The sequence below is a fragment of the Rhinolophus sinicus genome, chromosome 14, assembly GCF_057876585.1.
Source record: "Rhinolophus sinicus isolate RSI-liver-muscle chromosome 14, RSI-T2T, whole genome shotgun sequence".
Taxonomy (NCBI): Eukaryota; Metazoa; Chordata; class Mammalia; order Chiroptera; family Rhinolophidae; genus Rhinolophus; species Rhinolophus sinicus.
This window is the reverse complement of record NC_142514.1, coordinates 181,102,975-181,123,884: the sequence shown is the minus strand read 5'-3', so window position 1 is coordinate 181,123,884 and position 20,910 is coordinate 181,102,975. Positions and strand designations below refer to the sequence as shown.

General features: G+C 52.9%; 1 protein-coding gene across 3 annotated transcripts; it reads left to right on the top strand.

The window, feature by feature from the left end:
* The first annotated feature begins 1,892 nt into the window (after positions 1-1,892).
* Positions 1,893-20,800, top strand: SLC22A8 (solute carrier family 22 member 8). Of its 3 annotated transcripts, none has more exons than XM_074336509.2 (11): positions 1,893-2,025; positions 2,762-3,121; positions 13,821-13,924; positions 14,462-14,616; positions 15,181-15,349; positions 17,498-17,621; positions 17,838-17,953; positions 18,889-19,103; positions 19,808-19,916; positions 20,065-20,268; positions 20,357-20,800. In XM_074336509.2, exons 2-11 carry the CDS (start codon positions 2,786-2,788, stop codon positions 20,454-20,456), a joined length of 1,632 nt encoding a protein of 543 aa, XP_074192610.2. In that variant the 5' UTR covers positions 1,893-2,025; positions 2,762-2,785; the 3' UTR covers positions 20,457-20,800. The 3 variants fall into 3 exon arrangements, with proteins under 3 accessions (XP_074192610.2, XP_074192611.2, XP_074192612.2); XM_074336510.2 differs by having other exon boundaries at positions 20,065-20,125; positions 20,357-20,629; XM_074336511.2 differs by lacking the exon at positions 20,065-20,268 and having other exon boundaries at positions 20,357-20,593.
* Positions 20,801-20,910: the final 110 nt, after the last annotated feature.

Here is a 20,910-nt window from a genome sequence, read left to right as displayed (position 1 = left end):
CACCTCCTCTAGTATTTGTTTTATATATTGATCTTATGAATCCAATATATTGTTTGAATAAAAGATTTCTGGTGTTTTCTTCAAAGCCACTTAACTAATAAAGAGAAACAAGAGACCCAGAGGGAGGTGATTTGTCCAAGCTCATACGGCAAGTGCATGGACACCATCTGCATGGGCCTGGCTAATGGAAGGCCTCAGTTCAGATGTAATGAATCCAAGCACATGCGCTGGGGGCTGGGAGAGGGCTGCCCCTGACTGGGCAGCTTACACATCTATCATCTGGCTCACCTCCAGCAGCCTCAGTGGGAAATCACCAGGCTCCTTTAAACAACATTCCACTAGGACAGGAACAGACGGATAACTCAGGCCCAATTAGGAACCAGAAAATCTCGCAGAGGGCAAATGCCCAGAACAGGGGGACTCGGGGCAGTGGCCCAGCTCTCCACAAGCCTCACAGTGGAAAACCTTCCTAAAACAACCCCTTGGCTGCCACAACCCCTTGGCTGCCTAGGAGCATAATTTAATCTTCCTTTGATGACTCATCTGGCCCTGCCTGGGGCTACTCAGAGAACATCAACTACTGCGGGGCCCAGGTGGGGAGCAGAGAGGGGCTAGACCTGGTTACCAGCTGACCCTGTCCTGGGGTGGGGGGGTGGGGATTGCTGGAGGAGACTTTAGGGGGAGCTGGATGCTGCCTGGGCTGGGGGAGGAAAATGGGGAACCCCCTCCCAACCAGGAATGGGAGCCCTAGGTGGACCCCTCCCTTGCCCCAGAGCAGGCAGGTGGGATGGGGCAGCTGTGAAGTAGCAGCAGAAGGTGAGCTCGCGGCAGACAGGAGTGCTGTGGGAAGCCAAGCTGGTGACTTTGCTGAGGGAGAGGCTGTACAATGTCCCTAGACCATGTAGAAAATGTGGGTTTCAAGGGACAGAAGTGAGCTTAGGGCCACGCTGCCCCTGCCCTGCCACTTCCTGGCTGGGGGACAGTGGGCAAGTTACTTAACCTCTCTGTGCCTCATTTCTTAATTTATAATGCTAGAATAGTAACAGGATTGCTGTGAGGGTAAAGTGAGCCTCATGTTTGTTGCTAGAAGATGGGGTCTTAGACCATGGCCTTTGGTGAGAAAAGGGCTGGAAGAACATATATCAGCACACTCCCAGAGTTGGCTCTCCAGTGAGACTGGATGTTGCTTTTCTTTGGCTTGTTTTATTCCCTATATTTTATGCATGAAATACATTATTATGTAGTTAAAATAATATTGAGGGAGAAAAAAATAAAACAATAGGGACTACGACTTGTCTCCACGCGGAAGCAGCCAGTCAGAAGAAGAGCCTGACCGCTGAGAGTGGGCTGGAAGCGGGGTGTGCCCTTGGGTCCAAAACTCAGACAGGGAAGCCCTGGCTGCCCCAGCGGCCCCAGGGGTACCAGTCCTGAGCCCTTGGGGACACGTGCAGGTGACATTTTCTGCCTGGGTGTGCCCTATCATTTCCTGGGAGGCAAGTCTCCAGGCCCCTTCTCAGGAGGCATGAGGCAGGAGAAGTTGGTGCCCTGGAAAATGTCCTCTGTTCACGGGCAGCAGAACCTCTCTCTAGCTGTTCTCAGCTCCGAGTCCTCAGAACGTCAGCTCAGAGATGACTCTGGGCCCTCAGAACTCCGTCAGACCCCCTCCCAGACTCCGCCTTCGGTGAGCCTGCCAGAATCATCCATCCCTCTGTCCAGCCAGCAGCCATGCCAGGCTCAGCCCCATCACTGACCCAACCTTTGCTGAGGCAGCCCTTTGAGGAAAGCTAGGCTTGATGGGTCCACAGCACACTCCCTGCGGCCGGCCGCTAATCCTCAGAAGAAAGTCAAACATTAGCAGGGGAAACAGCTTGTGCCTTATGTAAGGCCCCCTGGGGAAGGCACAAACACAGCTTGTTGGAGCTGAGCTGCCCAACTCTAGCAGCTGCTGGACCCTGGACAGAGCAAGGGCTTCAGCCACCTCGACCACCAGCCCCACCGGAGGGACCCAGGCCCAGCCACCATCAGGTGAGGAGGGATGGAGGACCCCCCAGGCCACGACCCCCAGGAACTCCTGGGAAACCCCCAAAGCCAGGCCCTGCTTCCTCACTGCAACTCTCCAAGTCCTTAATGCCCTCTGGGACCTGCCTGGGCCCTTTCTGCTACCCGTTTAGTGGGCCTAACCCCAAGGGGACAGCCAAAAGCCAGGAGACTCTGGGCTTAGGGAGGCCTTTCCCAGCAGGCAGCCTGAGCCAACCCTGTATGTCTGCTCAGGACAACCAGGGACCTCCCTAACCTACCCCCACCATCCAGTGTCTAAGACTGGGCCCCTTGGTCCCAGCTCTGTGACCTTCACTGCCCCATGCATGCAGCACGTGTGACCGGCGTGGCTGGAGCACACGTACTCACTCCCACAAGTCCACACACACATACACACACCCAGGCTCACACAGCCATGCCCTTATGCTCCAATCTAACTATACACATCCCTGTAGACCCCCTGTGGGACACATCTGTGACCCCACATCAATACATGCCATTGGGCGCCTCCTCATGCAGCCACACGCAAATCTGTGCATACACGCAGCTGAGCCCCATATCCTTGTGCATTTATACATACACTGTGCCACACACTTGTGCTCCCACACACACCTGGGCACACCCTCCCACTTGTGTTTGCACACACCCATCCATATGCCCCCACGTCCGTCACACACGCGCACACACACACACACCGCTCCCCGGCCTGGTGCCTTGCCCACAGCTCTGGACCATCTCGCCCGACGCAATGACCTTCTCCAAGCTCATGGACAACGTGAACAGCAAGGGCCCCTTCCAGTTCCTCGTCACGGTCCTGCTGGGCATCCCAATCCTGGGCATGGCCAACCACAACCTGCTGCAGATCTTCACCGCTGCGACCCCCGCCCACCACTGCCGCCCACCCCCCAACGCCTCCGCAGGGCCCTGGCTGCTCCCCACGGGCCCGAATGGGAAGCCCGAGCCATGCCTCCGCTTCGCATACCCACCCAACGCCAGCCTGCCCAACGACACCCAGGGGACCACCGAGCCCTGCCTGGATGGCTGGGTCTACAACATCAGCACCGGGAACTCCATTGTGACTGAGGTATGGCCACAGGCAACCCCACGCCCTCCACTTCCAGGAGACCCCCCACACCCTGCAGCACTTAGGAATGGGAGAGCAGGCTAGGGCCCAGTCGCCTAAGATCGGGGGACAGGGCACTGGGCAGGCAGAGAGCAAGGACCTGGTGCAGACACACACCAGCCAAAAGGTTTGGTTTCTTCACACTCAGAGGACAAGCAGCCCGTTCTATGACAGGCATAGCTCTGAGGATACAAAACCCACGCCCCGATCCACAGCCGAGAGGGGGACACATCGACTAATGAAAGTACTGCACAAAGACGTGTAAAATGCCAACTTCAAAGTACTTTGTCACCTTAGAGATGGCCTACCCCTGGGCTGGGGGAGGGGGTTGGGGGGAGTGGGAGGGCATTGGAGGAAGCATCCGTAAAGAAGTGACCCTGGAGCCGGTATGAGAATGTCTGGTGACTGGCAAGAGTTAACCAGGCTAGGAGGAAAAGGAGGAAAATTCCATCTTGTTTGTGCCCAGGGTGGGAAGTGAGTGGAGGAGGGAGTGGACAGAGTAGAGGGTTGAAACATGCCTTAGCAGACCCAGAAAATATCCAGTCATTTCTGGGTTCACCCCCATTGATTCATGCCTTCATCATTCCCTGATTTGTTCACCTGCCATCTCCGGGAGTTACAGAGTTAAATCAGACTCTCGAATAAGCTGACAGGCCAGTCAGGAGACCGCAGTAGGATTAGGAGGGGGAAATGGAAACTGGCATTTATTGAGCGTCTACAAACTGCCAGGTACATTTTGGTGCTTTCCAGACATTGTCTCCCAATTTGATTCCCACAGTGATAGTCTGTTGAAGGTGATTTTATCTCTTTTTACAGAGCAAAAAAAACCTAAGACTCAGAGAAGGGAAGTGAAGGTCCAGTGCCACACAGCTGGTCAGTTTCAGAACTGGAATTTAAAGCTGAAGTCCACAAGAGCCACAGGGGGACAAGTGTTTATGGCACTTCAAAGTGGGAGGAGCCATAGGATGCTAGGAAGGCTTCCTGGAAGAGGTGGCATCTGAGCTGTGAGCAGAGGCCAATGTTTTCATTCTCCCCTAGGGGACCATAAGCTCCTCAAAGGTGGGATTGTGCTTTTGCCTCTCTAGAAGAGCTGTGTTTCAAAGTGTTTATCCAGTGCCAGTCCTGAGCTGGGCACGTTGTGTGTATGTGGGCTCCTAGAATCTCAGGAGCTGGCACCTCAGCGAGGGAAGGACTATTAGTATCACAGACGAGGAAACTCAGGCTCAGCCTGGTTTCATGACTTTCCCAGGATTATACACAGTTAGTACCTGGCAGAGGTAGGACCTGAATCCAGCATTCCCTATGTTCAGAGTCTATATGATTGTTTTTCATTTGTTTAATGCATAGCAATTGACATATAAAGCACTTACTGTGTGCCAGGCACTGTTCTAAGTGTTTTATAAATAGTAACACTTTCAACCTTCCTGACAACACTATAAGGTAGTTAGTATTATAAGCCCATTTTTCAGGGAGGCAGGGGGACTGAAGCACAGAGAAATTAAGAAGCTTGTGCAAAGCCGTACCCCTAGTAAGTGGCAGGTTCAGGATCCAAACGCCGGCACCTGGGCCCAGAGCCAAGCTCCTAAAGCCAAGCTCCTAGTCAGATAGTTGCTGACTCTCGTAGCCCCTAGGTTATATTTCCTCCTTGTCATATGCATTTTTTCTCCCAGCACCAAGCATAATGCCTGAAATGCATCTAGTCGCCAACAAATATTTATTGACGGCTACATGCATGATACTGAGGACGGAGAGTCACAGAACACCTGAGCCCTGCCTGCCCTCCAGGAGCTCACCTCTAAGGAGGAGACAGGCCCCGCCCTCAAGGATTACCACCAGTGAGGTGGGTCTTCCAAGCTTCCTGAGGCAGGGATTTCCAGCTGCTTTGCTATGTCTCCAGCAGCTAGAGCAGTGCCTGGCACAGAGGAGGTGCTCTGTGAAATAAACACCGGTCGAGTGAATCGATAGGAGCTTTATAAACTCAAAGTGCTCTTGGAGCCCAGAGGATGGGCAGCTAACCAGCCTGGAGAGGGCAGCCAGGAGGGCCCCCTGGAGGCAGCAACACCTGCACTGAGTATGAAGGAAGTGAGAGGTAGCCAGCAGGCTGAGGTGGGCAAAAGGAGCTGTGTGGAGTCCAGTGCCCAGTCACAGAAGCATGAAGAAAGCAAAACAGGGCTGCAAGTGACCAATGAAGGCTGGAGGGGCGGGCAGTGGGGTATGGAGGCTTCCGGACAAGGGGCTGGAGAGGACAGCAAGATGACTGGGTGCTAAATGGAAGGTGTGGCCTCCGCCCGAGGCAACAGGGACCATCGCGCGGTGTTAAGCAGGAGAGTAGTCTCAGATCACCTCCTGAGGATGCTCACTGTCCGCAGGGAGGAGAGTGGCTTGTGGAGGGTTTGGGTTCCCGCAGATGGGGGACTCGTTAGCAGGTTGCCACAGGGCTCCAGGACGAAGATGACTGATGGAAAGGGTAGTAGGTACGGGACAGGCTGGGGAGTTAGAATCGCTGGGGCTTGAGAATTGAATGGATTTCGGGGGTTGAAGGACCAGGGAGTCGAAGAGGCCTCACTGCCTGTAAATAAGTGTCCAAACGCTTGGGCAACTTGCTGTACACCTGGTCCCTGGGAAGACGGGAGGAGGAAACGCTACCCTCCATAGCCTCCAAAAACACAGAACCTAGCCAAAGGAGCAAAAACTTCAAGGAATTGTTTGATTGCTTGAAAATTAAATAATTATCATTGCCACCACTTCCTGCGTGCTCACCCCATGCCAAATAGTCCTAAGAACTCTGCACGTTAACTCATTTCATCCTCACAACAACCCTCTGAGGTTAGCACCTGTATTGTCCTAGTTTCACAGGTGAGGAAACCAAGGGACAGGCCCCTGGCTCAAGGCACCACATTTCATGAACGGGAGTCAAACCCAGGCAGTCAGGCTCCAGAGCCGCCCCACCCCTCACCCCTGCATAACCCCGACCCACCATCGATGGCAATTCAGCTGTCATAACTCTTCCTGCCTGCCCGGGCCCCTGGGCTTTGCCTCCGTCTGCGGCCCCCACTTAGCCCTCCTCTCTTGGGCACAGCACAGGCCTGAGTACAGGCCCCAGCTCCAACGCCATAGCTGCCAGTGACCTGGTGAGTCACCGCCCCCTCCACTTCAGTCCCCTCATTTGTAGAATAGGATAATAAAGGAACTCCCCCAGGAGAGAAGGGGTGAGGATGGGAGGGGGTTCCTCCACCTCTATTCCCTAAGCTTTCCTGGCAGAGGTGACCACGAGTTCCTTTCTCTGGGTTCAGCAGAAACAAGGTTGGAATTTTTCAGAAGGACCTTTACTAAGACATTAAGAGGAAACAAAGGTCTTCCGTGTACGTCTGAAGAGAGTGGGGAGCGTGGATTGTGAATGAAGGCCATGCCCCCTCAGAGCCAGGCAGGACACACGTGGCCATTGCTGACTGCTCAGAGGAAGGGCACAGGGAACTTCGCCAAGAGCAGAGGTTGCAGGTCTTTACCTGGTCTTGCATCAGTTCACATCCTTGCCAGCCAAGTTCCCAGTCTTAGCTGGCTTCCCTGGGCTCTGGATTCCCTGGACAGAAGCCATAGCCACAGCTCCCCCCCTCCCCCCACTGAACCTCAGCCCTGTGGGTGGGTGCCCAGCTGGGTCCAGGCACCCTGAAACCCCACCCAAGGCCCTCAGAGGCCTGGGCCTGACCTTGCATGAACAGGCCTTTCCCTCTAAGTTCCCTGCGATTCCTCTCTGGGGCTGGAGACTTCCTGTCCTGTCTCCAAGGCCACAAGAATCCTGTCCCCTTGCGTGGGTCCCTGGAGGCTCCAGGTCAGCTGCTGGAGAAGCAGAGGCTTCCCAGTGGATCCTCCGGGAAGCAGGTCTCCACACTGGGGAGGTTCCCCTGGTGAGGGTCTGGCCTTCCTCCATCCCAACCGCCATGTCCCCAGGCTTCCCACATCCCAGACAATCTGCCCACCTGTTGTCTCCAGCTCTACCCTGCTGCACATTCCCACTTGCTCACTGTCCACCCTGCACTGGGTACTCCTATAATCTCCCCTTACCTAGTCTCCAGTCTGACTCCTGGTAAGGACCAAGGAACCCCACCCCAGCCATGTTGCTGGCCCAGCCTGACCCCCAGTGACAGCCCTCACTTAGAAGGCCCTAATCATGTATGCAGGAGTGGCCTGGGGCCATCCTCTGGGCCTTCCAAGGTCAGGAATTTCCAGGGTCAGCACCTACTGTGTGCATGGCCCAGGGCTAGTGCTTTGCACTTCTTTCCTGAGCCTGTGAATATTGTCCCTGTTTTACAGAGGAGTACACTGGGCTCATCACCGTGGCTGATCCTCTCAGCCATGGCGATGAGGTCAAGCTTTTACAGGAGGAGAAACGGGGGACCTAACCCCAGAATCCATGCGTTTTCTACTGCATCACATGTCCCTGTAAGCACAGGCCTTACAATGCATATGACAATAAAACAGCTATCGTGTGTTGAGTGCAGATTGTTTGCGAAGGAACAGTGCTGGATGCTTTTCATTCCTTATATTACTTACAATCCTGAGAAGCAGATACTAGCATTACCCCCATAGTACAGAAGAGGAGACTGAGTCACAGAGAGGTTAAGTAACTGGCCTAGGAACACACAGCTACTAAGTGGCAGAGCTGGAGACTCATCCCCAGGTACCTGGTTCATCCTCTCCGGCCCTTGAGCCCCAGCACAGTTTCCACTGAGGGTCCAAGAGCCGGCAGGGGCTGCAGCAATTCTCCCCAAAGTCTCACCTGATTCTGAAAGACCCCAAAGTTAGAGAAGGTTGTTTCCTTTGTCCTTGCTCTGGGAGGTATGGCCCAGGTGTGGGGTCCCCTGGCAGAGTGAACCCCCTTCCCCCCACAACACACCACATAACAGGGCACCATTCTGCTGATCACAAATGGCTCACCCTGACCTTTGATGGCCTGCCTTCTGCTTTCCCTCCGAAGGGCCGCCTGGCCTCTGATCTTGCTGCAGCTCCAGCTCCTAAGCCTGACCCTCCCCCTCTGGAGCTGATATCAGACCAGCCCACCTGGCTCTGGCCCTGGCTGCCTCCTCAACCACAATTCCAGCCCATCCTGGCCCACATGTCTTATAGGGGCTCACAGCAACTGCTCCCACATACTGAGCCTTCCCTCCTGCAGCCCAGAGCTCAGAGTTAAGCACAAGTGAAGCATCAGCAAGCCATGGTCAAGAATATCAGTTGGGGCTCCAGCAGACCTGAGTTTGAGTCTCTGCCTTGAAACGAACCGAGCTTTGCTTAGGCAAGTTATTGACCGACCCTCTGTGCCTCAGTTTCTTTGTCTGCAAAATGGAGATAATAATAGTACTTACTTCATAAGGTTATTACAGCATCATTTGCAAAGCTTGCTCCTGAACACTGCAGACCCCCTTTTCCTCCCCTACCACATTCCTGGTGTATGAACTCACTAAGGAAGACATGGCAGTGGGCTTTCTCTCCTTCCCTTCCAGAACCCAGCTCCCTAGGGGCTCAGGAAACACTCCAAGAGAGCAAAAGGAGGCTAGGAACTTTGGACTAGGATATTGTGACCAAGAACTCTATGTGGAGTTGCCAAAAGTTGATGAGGAAGAGGTCATACCAAGGGCTGGATGGAAGCACCAGGAAGCTCCACCCAACCAGCAAGTTATTTTTCCTGGGCCCCGTTAGTAAAATATGGATAGTAACCCCAACCCTGTTCACTCATTAATAATTCATTGAACAAACATTAACATTGACCACGTACCAACTATTCTGTTAGGGACAAAAAGTCAAAGGAGATGCTCTGCCCTCAGCAAGGTTACAGGATACGGGAGAGACAAGTAAATAAGCAGCTAGAATGCTATATAATATGTGTCCTCTTGGAGGTACGAAGATGCTGAGTGTGGAAGGAGGAATGAACAATAACAGTGGGCGTCTGGACATGCTTCTCAGCCACTTATCCATTTTCACAAATATTTACTGACCACCTGCTTGTGCCAAACACCCAGAAAAGATGTTCCTGGCACTTGGAAAAGATAATCTTGACATGAGTTTAAAAGGACTGGCAATATTATTAGAATAAGGAAATGATGACAAGTGCAAAAGCAAAGAGAAACGTAGTAGCATGAAGCTTCTATAGAATCACTAGTGTAACCAGATTAAAACCACAGACCCTACATGGCCCGGCCTATGGTGGAGTCAAAGGAAACATAAACCACCCTATTAACACCTTGAAGAATAACTGAGCCTTCAGCTAGAGGTTTCCTTACCAGGGCCTTCTCAAGGGTTTTACACAGCTAGCCACACAGAATGTCACCAAAAATCTCTCTAAATATCTTTCCTTCCCCCTCAAATTCCAGGATATCTTTAAAATTCTCTCTGTATTGGATTCCCTCATTGCTATGCTCTCTATTCCCAATCCCGTCCCCTCACCACCCACCAAGCCAGCAGGTACTTCAAGCAAACATACAGGAATCACACAGTATATTCATTTTCTAGGGCTTCCATAGCAAAGCACCACAAAGTGGGTGGCTTAGAAAAACAGAAATATATTGTCTCACAGTTCTGTCTGCCAGAAGTCCAAAACCAAGATGTAGGCATGCTTTCTCAAGGATCTAGGGAAGAATCCTTTCTTGCCTCTTCCAGTTTCTGGTGGTTGCCCGCGATCCCTGGCACTGCTTGGCTTGTAGATACATCACTCCAGCTTCTGCCTCCAGTGTCCCATGGTGTCCACCTGTGTGTGTATATCTCTTCTCTTCTTAGAAGGACACCAGTCATATTGGATTGAGAGCCCATCGCTACCCCGGTAGGACCTCATCTTAACTAAATATATCTTCAATAACCCTGTTTTCAAATAAGGTTACATTCTGAGGTACTGGAGGTTAGGACTTCAACCTCTCTTTTGGGGGGACACAATTCCACCCATGATAGTTGCACCTCTCGATCTGAGTCCCCATGGATTTGTGCTGATCTTCAGAGTAACCATGGCCACGTTTTTACCTTCAGCTCTGATGGGCTTCATTAACCATGAAATCTCTAGGAGAAACTTAGAGTGAATTGAGGCCTAAGACATGTTCAATATGTAACCACGAAGTCCTCCTCCTTCTGAGCTTCATTTTATCATCCCCCCAACACCCCCCACCCCGTAGACAATTTTCCATAGAAGTGTTCCAGTTCTTCTCACTAACATGTGGTTATGGATTTGAGATATAGATATATATATATATGGCCCAGACACTCTCCATCCTGACCTGACCTACACTCAGTCTGGTGAAGTGAGGCAGTCCTCCACATAGCATTTGGGGTGTGGACCCTGTGACCTCTCAGAGACATCAGCGTACCTCTAACCTCTAAGGCTCTCCAGCTCTCTGTTTTGCCCGTAGAATGTTCACTCATTCAATTTCACAAGTATTTACTGAGTGATTTCCGGGTGTCAGGCACTGTTCTAGGCAATGGAAGTATAGTCATGAACAAAACAGACTAAAAGACTTGCCCTCATCAAGATGATATACTTGGGGGAGAAACAGAAAGAAAGAGAGAGAGAGAGAGAGAGAGAGAGAGAGAGAGAGAGAGAGAGAAGAAGGAGGAGGAGGAGGAGGAGGAGGGGAGGGAGGGAGGGAGGGAGGGAGGGAGGGAGGGAGGAAGAAAATATGTAATATGCCTGATGGTATAAGCGCTAAAGAGAAAATAAAGTATGGTAGCGAGATATAGACTGCTGGGGCTTACAATTTTAAATATGGTGGTGAAGAATGTCTTCCTTGAGAAGATAACATTTGAGAAAAGAGCTGAAGGCGGTGAAGGAGCAAGCCAAGTGGCTATCTGGGGGGAGAGCATTGCAGGCCAAGAGACTACCACACACCAAGACTCTGGGGTGTGTGACATGTTTAAGGAACAGCAAGGAAACCAATGCAGCTGGAGGAGAGTATGTGGGGAGACAGAAGTAGGAAGTGAGAGCAGGGAAGTGATGAAGGTAAAGATGGGGGCAGATTCTGCCGGGATGTGGAAGGACTGCGGCATATTTTAAATGTGACCCAAAGTCCATCCAATGGCATTTTCCGCAAATTGCTCCATTTTCTGGAAGAAACTGGCTTGCGACAGCTATTCTAAAGCCTACATCATCACCAGTACCATGGTAGAAATGAAGACCCAGCAGATCTGGTCTCAGACAGTAGAGCAGGGCAACAGACTTAAACAACTAATCCAAGCATGTCTGACACTGACCTTCTCAAGATCCAAACAGATTGATTGCTTAAGGCACTAAATAACATAGAGGAATGGGGGGGGGGGGGGATCAAATTTCCATTTGCAACTTCCTGTGGATGTATCAGGATAGGCCATGTTGCCATAACAAAGGAGTCAATAATAATTCGATGGCTTAAAGGATATAGAAGTGTTTCCCTTTCTCATGCGATAGTTCTAAGGTGAGCATTTCAGGCCAATGGGTGACTCTGCTCCACAGGGCCCCAGACTGACAGCAGCTCTGACATCTTCACCACATAGATTCCAGAGTTGCTCTAGTTGTCACTGTTCCCACCAACAGGAAGGGAGAAAACATGCAAGTCCAGGCCAGGGAGTCCCTCTTAGTCCAATGAGGTGGTAGCACACATTTCTTCTACTCACATTCCATTGTCAAGAACTACATGGTCCCACCCAGCCAGAGGACCCCATATATCTTTACACAGCATGCCGCAGAGTACCAGAAGTCTCTCTAGTCACCCAGCGGGGTACTCCTGTCACACACCCTCACTTCCTCCTTTACCCTTTTCCCTCCCCCGCCCCCACACACAACCATGCAGGCTCCCTTTCCAGCCAGAAGAGCCCACTGGGTTTGCTGGCCACGCTGGGCCCCTCGGCGACAGCTAGAGAACTTGGAGTTTTACCCACCCCCATCCTTCCTCACTTCCAGCAGAGGAAAGTGGAAAGAGCTCCCTGGAATGTGTCGTTCTTCCCCTACACTGCTTTACTTCCAAAACATTCTTGTGAGGCCTTTCTAGTGAATAAAATTCTCCACTTCATTACACAAGTAATTCAGGTTTGCTGGACAAAGGGTGCGTGTTGGGGATTAGCAAGAGATTAGGCCAGACAGGTAGGCAGGGCCAGCAAGCTGAGGGCTTTACAAATCCCTGTTAATAGAGCTTTCTCTTTACCCAAAGGGCAAGAGGAAGCCAGTGAGTGCTCTAGGCAAGACAGGACCCTGATTTGAGAGGTGTTTTAGAAAGTCATTCCAGTTATCAGGGTAAGAATGGACAGGAGGGTCTGAAATCGTAGGCTGGGGACCTGCCAGGAGAATGTCACAGTAATCGTCTCTGGTCTCAGTCTCTTCATCTGCAAAATGGGGATGATAGTGCTGCATCATAAGGTTGTTGTGAGGATTGAGGAAGGGGAGGCGTGGAATGTGCTGGGTGCATAGCAAACCCTCAGTAAATATCGGCCATTGTTCTTAATCCAAGTGCAAGGTGATGAGGCCTGCACTGAGATAGTGGCAGTGGAACTAGAAGAATCCAGATTCCGGAAATATTAAAAAGTTACAAACTGAAGGATTGCATGATTATGAAGTGAAAGAGAAAGAAGTTAAAAAAGGGTTATTAGTCACTGAGAGTGAGACCTTCCAGGGCGTGGGATGATAAGGTAACTCTGAAATGCCCGTGGGACATCATCCAGGTGGAGACTTCAAGTTGGCAGCTGAATGTACTGGTGTCAAGGCCAGAAGAAAACTTGGGCTGAAGATACGGTTTTGGGGTCTTCCTCCTAAAATAGTCATCGAAGCTTAGAAGCCAATGGCATTTCCTGGGGAGAATGGATAGCAAAGGAGAGGAGAGCCACGGGAAACTTAAGGGACAGAGCGAAAGGAGCCCTGGGAGGAAAAGGAGGACATCCAGGTGGAGGGAGAGGTCAGCAGTGTCACGGGCTGCCCGAGGCCGAGTCAGGTCAGGACACACAAGGTTGCATGGATTTGGTGAAGAAGACATCGTCGGTGGCTTTGCTGAGTGCAGTTTCAGTGGAGTGGCAGAGGTGGAATTGAGACATCAGTGGGGAGATGATGATGGGGTAATAGCAAGTGTAGTGCCTCCTGCGAGAGATTTGGCTTTGAAGGGAAGGCAGACATGGAGCAGACATGGAGGGGAAAGAGGTTCTAAGGAGAGATTTGAGCCCATGCAGATGCTGATAGGAGGGGTCAGGAGAGAGTGAGAGCGAGTGAGGATGTGTGATGGAATGAGGTGACCACAGCTGAGGGATGTCCCCATGGAGAAGGCGGAGGGGGGGGGGGGATTGCAGGTGCAGCAGAGGGACTGACCTTGGATGCGTGAAGGGGGGAGCCGTGGGGATGCAGGCAAGTTCCCAGGGGCTGAGGGAGGAGGTTGAGGACAGACCTAGGTAGATGTGACAGCTGAGCAGACTTTCTAAGTCATGTGAGAGGCCACACATGCTACAGGGATGTTGTCATTACACAACCACGGGTCAGGGACCCAAAGAGCCACAGGCAGACCTAAGGAACCCAGGGCCAGGCTGAAAGAGGCCATCGTGCCTGGGAAGCAGGGGGCCAGGCTCAGGGAAGTCAGATGAGGGTGCTGGGAGAGTGTGGGGGTACAGGCTGTGCCTGACTGAGAGGGCTGGTCTGCACTGAGCCAGGCTGGCGCTACCTTTCTCTTGCCAGTGGGACTTGGTCTGCGACTCCAACAAACTGAAGGAGATGGCCCAGTCTGTGTTCATGGCGGGCATACTGATTGGGGGGATCGTGCTGGGAGACCTCTCTGACAGGTAAGACACTGGGGCCTCCCAAGGGGGCCACAACCCGTGGAGATGACCCTGGCCCTCTCTGCCCCACCCATAAACCCCCAAAGAGGCAAAGAGCTGGGGGAGGCGAGAAGGGTGGTCCTTGCTGTGTAGCCTCGGACACGTCCCAGTCCCTTTCCCAGCCACAGCCTTCTCTCTGCCCCAAAGCCCTTGCAACCCTCCCCAGACCCAGCGGGGAAAGCCTCAAGGTTTTAGGACACCGTGCAGTGGCTGTGTGGCAGTGGAAGTGGGGTGAATGGACTGCTTAGAGATGGGTGGTTCTTTGACCCCTGCTGAAGCAGCTAAGCTATGTGTAGAGATGACTCATTAACTCAAACTTCTAATTGCAAACTTGTCTAAAAAAATAGCAATTACAAGCAAAGCACTGTCTGGGGCGGAAGTTACACGCTCTGCCTGGGAGGTTGGAGGTAGAAGGTGCAGCCCTTTACTGCGAGCCTGCAGTCACTAACCCGGGCTGGCTCACAGTGGCTAACCCAGCCCCTCCTCTCCTTTGAGCTGCAGGTTTGGCCGAAAGCCCATCCTGTCCTGCAGCTACCTGATGCTGGCGGCCAGTGGCTCAGGCGCAGCCTTCAGCCCCACCCTCCCCACCTACATGGCCTTGCGCTTCCTGTGCGGCTTCAGCATCTCAGGTGTTAGCCTGAGCACCGTGATCTTGAGTGAGCCGCAGGAGATGGGGGAGGGGACCGGGAGTTTAGGGAGCAACAGCCTGAAGCGGAGAGAGAGAGTAGACTGGGCCTGGCTCAACCATGGGCCCCCTATGACCTTGGTAAAGCAAGGTGTCACCCCTCTCAGGACCTCAGAGACCCCCTATACACATAACAACAGCAAACATAATAGCAGCAGCTGTCAATACTGAGGATTTACCCTGGACCTGTCACTCTGCTAGGCACACGATCTCATCCTGTCTACACACACTAGTAGGTAATACTATTATCCCCATTATACAGATGAGGAAATTGAGGCAAAACAAGGGAAGTCACTAGGCACTGGAAAGGCAGTCAAGAGAGTGGGCTTGGCAGCCAGACAGAGTCCTAAGTTTGAGTCCTACCTTCTTGAGCCTCAGCCATAGCATCTGTAAAATGGGGGCGATGAAGCCTTAGGATCAGAGTCAGATCAAGTAGCCAGTGGGGTGGGGGGGTGGGCAGGAGCATGTGTTTCCTCACAGGGACGTGCCCAGGGCCCAGCAGGACGCTGATCTGGTCCTTGGGCCTCTCCTGCAGATGTCGAGTGGGTGTCTACCCGGATGCGAGCCATCACGTCAGCTACAATCGGCTACTTCTACACCTTTGGCCAGTTCATTCTGCCCGGCCTGGCCTATGGCATCCCCCAGTGGCGCTGGCTACAGTTAACCGTGTCCATTCCCTACTTTGCCTTCTTCCTGCTCTCCTGGTATGTGGCCCTCTCCCCTTCACATCCTGTCTTAGGTCCACGAGAGCCAAACAGGGGAAGCCCATGCTTGACCAGGCTGGCCAACTACGTCTGTCCTGGGGACCACCATCCCAGAGTCAGGGCTTTCCAGGGAGGAGGAGTTACCAACACAAAGGCACGCTGCACGAGGGAGCAGGTGTCTGGGAGCATTCAGGGACTGCCTACGGCAGAAGAAGGGGTAAGTTGAGATGGATGGGATGGGGCCAGGCTGTGGAGAGCACAGAAAGCCAGGATGAGACAGAGACCACCTCTGACGGTGTCTGTGGTGCTGAAACTTCTGACCGAGCTTGTTTGTGAAATAACAGCACAGAAGGACAGGCTCAAGCAGGTGGGGATGAGAGACAGAAGGAGGTGACTGTATGAGCAGGAGGAGCAAGGAGACAAGTCTGAGAGGCATGTTGAAGGAAAAACCACAGTTTGGGGACCTTTGGATTTGAGATATAAAGGAAAGGAAAGCTCAAAGCCTGAGAACCTGGGACAATCTAGGCACCTGGGTCAGAGACCACCCCCCCACCCTGGTAGGTCAAGAGCTCATTCAACACATCAAACCTGAGGACACATTGAAGACAGGAAACGAATCTCCAGCAGGTAGTTGGAGCCAAAGAACAGGAAATAATGAACGAACTCAGAAAAAGAAACGACGTTGTGGAGCAACCCTTTACTGAGTACTGACTATGTACAAAACCCTGTTCCAGGCATTAACCTATATTGTCTCCAACCCTCACAGCTGGAGGGGGCATTATCCTTCCCATTTCACTGATGAGGAAACTGAGGCTCAGAGAAGTGAAGCAATCAATCCCCCAAGGTTACACAAAAAGATGCAGAACTGGGATGGGACCTCCATTTGGAAATGAGAAACAGAAGCTTCTAGAAGGGATGGGCAATCTTGGGGTGAGAGATGGTCAGAGGGTCCAGGGTGCAACCAGGAAATGTACACAGCCTTGAGGTGCGAGCAGAGAAGGAGCAGAGAGTCAGGAGACAAAATAAGGGCAGATGTCAACACAGTACAAGAGGTCAGGGCCCCTTCGTTGTGTAACAAGCCTCACTCACTCTGAGCCTCAAGCTGTCTCTGAGTAAAATGAAGATAATAATGCCTGTCACCCAGAGTTACATGCGCCTAGCCCTCAGGAAGCCTGACTCATTGGAAGCCACTTGTCATTTTTCTCAGGACGAGGAGGACAAAATCCAGGTCCTGATTGTGGTGACTGGGCGGAAGTCACTGATAATCTTGGGTGAGAGCAGGCTGAGAAAACTGTCAGGGCAGAAATGGAAATCAAAAGGCCAGGAGAGTGGGTGGGAGTCGGCCCTGGAAGCCACCACTATCAGCTGGGCCCAGTGGTTTGAGGCCACGTGACCAATGTCCACTCCCCCAAGGACCTTGCTGGAGCCAGGTCCTGAGTGCCTGTGGGGACTGATTTCACCTCAGACCAGCTTTCTCCAAACATCACTCCTTTCTCCCCACACTTCCGCCTCCCCGTTCCTCTTCACCTAGTGACTCTCAGGGACTGCTCAGGGCAAACCGACCCCGAAAGTACAGCCTAGAGGTGAGAAAGAAGGAGGTTGGCATCTCACTTGCCAAACCCAAGAACCCAGCATAGTCGGTCCTTTGCAGGGAGAATCCAAGGGTCCTCTAACCCATTCCCTAGGCCACAGGCCTAACCTCAGTCCCCTTCCCCAGCTGCCCTGGGACTGTAGCCCTGCCCCTTCTTCACCCAGGACCTGGAATACAGCCCAAGGAAGGCTGGGGAGGTGGATATGCAGGACCCTCCAGCTGTCCAGCCTCCAACGTGCTGTCCCTTCCCCAGGCCCCAGCTGCCTTGGCCTAGGGCGCAAGGCTCCTAGCTTAGGAAGATGCCCCACGATAACAAGCAGCCCAGGTAGGGAGCAGAGGAAAGGCTCTTGTAGAAGGAGAAGACTACACTGGAATTTGTGCTGGCTGCAGGCCCCCCAGGTGCAAAGCTTGGCCAAGTTGAAATTCCATGAAATCTGCAGTAAGGTCGCTTGGGTTTCTGGGCCTCCAACCCCTTGGTGCTGGCTATTGATGTTCTTCCAACTTCTCAAAAGGGCTTCTGGCATGGGGTGAGCGACTATGATGATTCTGGCCCCCAGGTGGGTACCGGAGTCCATACGCTGGATGGTCCTGTCTGGAAAGTCTTCGAAGGCCCTGAAGATTCTCCAGTGGGTGGCTATCTTCAATGGCAAGAAGGAAGAAGGAGAGAAACTCAGCCTAGAGGTAGGGGCCAAGAAGAATTGTAATCTGGGGCAGGAAACTGGGTTCTGACCTTGGGTTGTACCCTCCTCTTGCCTCTGTTCCTCTGCTCACAAACCAGCCTCACATTTGATGCTCTAAGCAAGCTCCTCTCAAGGCAGCAGGCCTGTACCCCCTTTCTTCTTCCTCCTGCCCACCAGCTGCTCACTAATGGCATCCCTCCCCTTCCTCTGCCCCAAGGACCTCAGACTCAACCTGCAGAAGGAGATGTCCTTGGCCAAGGCCAAATACAGCGTAGCGGACCTGTTCCGGATACCCATTCTGCGCCGTGTGACCTTCTGTCTTTCCCTGGCCTGGTAACCCCCCACCCCTCCCTGTCCACACTCTAGCACCTCTGCCAAGGCCAGGGTGATGAACAAGGCTTCCAGCAGGCTCACCTCTCAGGTGAGCAAAGCCTAGGGCACTTCCAAGAGGAGTCAAGAGATCCCCTACCCTGGGCTGCCCCAGCCCAGCCCTGACCTCAGAAATCTGCTGTGTCCTTGCCCCACACATTAGGGTTCGCTTTCCTCTGGGGTGACACTCACCCCACCCACAGGAAAAATGTTCCAAACCCCTTTACCAGCTCACATCCCCATGCTGTGCCTCTCTGCCACTGCTCCCCACTGGACCAGCTCTGCCCTCTGAGACCTCACAGAGCAGGACTGGTCCTCAGGGCTTGAGATAGAAACTGTGTTCCTCCTGAGACTTCTGTTCTGTCTGACATTCTACAGCTCCTTCAGAGCCCTTTCTGTGACCTGGTTCTAAGGCCCTTCTCCAGCCTGGCCACCTCCAAATAGGAGCCAATTTATCCAGGAACTCTTCTTCAAAAGTGATCCCACACTTCTGAGAAGAGAAGGCCAGGCGCTGGACCCATGTGCACTGCTCAGCTTCCACCACCTCCATTCTAGATGTTAAACTATTACCTAGCCAAGAGAGATCATTTACTGCCTCCTTTGGTCTCAGAGTCCCTCCAGCCCTGATATTCTCTGGAGTTAATTATGTGGCATCTTTGCCACCACACTCTTGACCATGCCCATATCAGACATAACCAATCAATCCCAGCACTTTCTCACTGAGTCCAGCCAGACACAATCTCAGAGACCTCAAAATGGTACTCAAGCAGTCCCTACTAATCAGTTGCAGGCGGCACAAAAAAAATGAAACTATTCATCATCCTGGTGACCCATTGACCAGAACAGGGAAAGGCCTCAGCCTGGCAGAAGGTGCTAATCAATCTCTGCCTGCCCCTCAGGTTTGCCACCGGTTTTGCCTACTACAGTTTGGCTATGGGTGTGGAAGAATTCGGATTCAACCTCTACCTCCTCCAGCTCGTCTTTGGTGGGGTCGACATCCCAGCCAAGTTCATCACCATCCTTTCCATAAGCTATCTGGGCCGGCACATCACCGAGGCCACTACCCTACTCCTGGCAGGAAGTTCCATCCTGGCTCTCATCTTTGTGCCCTCAGGTGAGAAGCTGGAACTACCCCAGAACCTTCTGAAAGAGGCTGACCCATGCAGGCCAGTGTGTCTGTGGGTATCACGGGCTGCCACAGGCTGGGAAGTTGGGGTAGCAGGGATTCCGGTTCTGCTGTCCCTAATTCACTGTTACCTTAAGCAGGTCCCTGTGCTGTCTGGGGTCAGGTCTCTCATCTAGAAAATAATTCAATTGAGCTAGATGCTATCACGGCTCCTTTCCAGATCGGACTTGCACTGGGCAAAGTATGCTGATGTCTGGGTGGTGCACAGAAGTGCTCAAGGTTGGGTACGGCCTGTGTGGCATCACTGCAGAAAACGAGCTGGGACGGGGACTCAGCAGAGCCCAGTGCTCACGGAACACCCTGCAGCCTATTGCACCACTTCCCTTTTGTAGAGATGTTTGCATGTTGACACACCTAAATCCTTCCAAAGGAACTTGGGATACTTTAGGACAAGAACACCTACAACAAAATATAAATGGGAATAGGAAATCCGAGCCAGGAAAAAAATCACAAATGCAGCAGGACACAAACCTGCAAAGCCCTAGGAATGGCAGAGTGGCTATCACTCAGCTTTTAGTGTGGATCTGAGCTTCACAGCAGCCAAAGCAAAAAAGGGAGACAACATCTGCTGAGGAGGAAGAACACTCCGGCGCTCCTGAGCCCTAAGGCCCCACATGTCCTTCCCTCTGCAGACTTGCAGACCCTGAGGACGGTACTGGCTGTGTTTGGGAAGGGATGCCTGTCAAGCTCCTTCGCCTGCCTCTTCCTCTACACCAGCGAGCTCTACCCCACAGTCATCCGGTAGGTTCTGGGCCTAGGGCTGGCCCGGCCAAAGGATACAGGGTCAGGTGGGATGGTGGCATCCTCCTGACCCCTTCCCAGGAGTCCTAGCGTTGTCCTCTAAGAGCCTCACACACAGGCTGCCAATCCCTGCTCTGAACTCTCCCAGGCAAACAGGCATGGGCATAACTAACCTGCTGACCCGCGTGGGAAGCATGACAGCCCCACTGGTGAGAATCACGGGAGAGATGCATCCCTTCATCCCCAATGTCATTTTTGGGACCACCGCCCTCCTGGGAGGCAGTGCTGCCTTCTTCCTGCCTGAGACCCTCAATCGACCCTTGCCAGAGACCATCCAAGACATGGAAAACTGGTCAGTCCCCAGCTTCTGGCCCGATCAATGTTCCTCCTTGGGGGAGCAGGTCTAGGCCCAAGACTTTTCCTGAGCTTTCTTTCCCTAGGTCCCCACGGGCAAAGGAGCCAAAGCTGGAGTCAGACGCAGAAAAAGCTACCCAGAGGATCCCTCTGCAGCCCTGTGGACTGGACCTGCGCCCCAGCTGAGGGCAGCAGAACCCCCTTTCCCTGCCTCCAGAGACTAATCCCAGCCAGGTCCTGCCTGCCTCTGGGCTCCGCAGGCATTTGGAGGTGCCCTGGGCGGGTCCATGCTCTTAGGACAAAGTTTCCGAGAGTTTGTGAAGGTTCACAGCCTTCCCTTACCCCTCTGTCCTCATCCTCCCTGCAGCCCAGGCCCTGCCATTCTTCTGCCCAGTCCTTCCCCACTTTCACCTCTCCCATTGTTCCCGCTCCAGATTCCCTGCCTCGATCCTAACAAAGACAGCCTTCCCTTCTTGCCCTCCACCCCTTTCTTCAATGGGAGGTTTCAATAAATGGCAATGAAGAACGCATGCTGCTCAGGAAGAGGGAAGGGGAAGGGGGCAGGCCTCTGTGTACCCATGTGAGCTGCACATGTACCCATCTGTACCCGTGTACAAGCAAGTGTGGGCATATAGGTTCA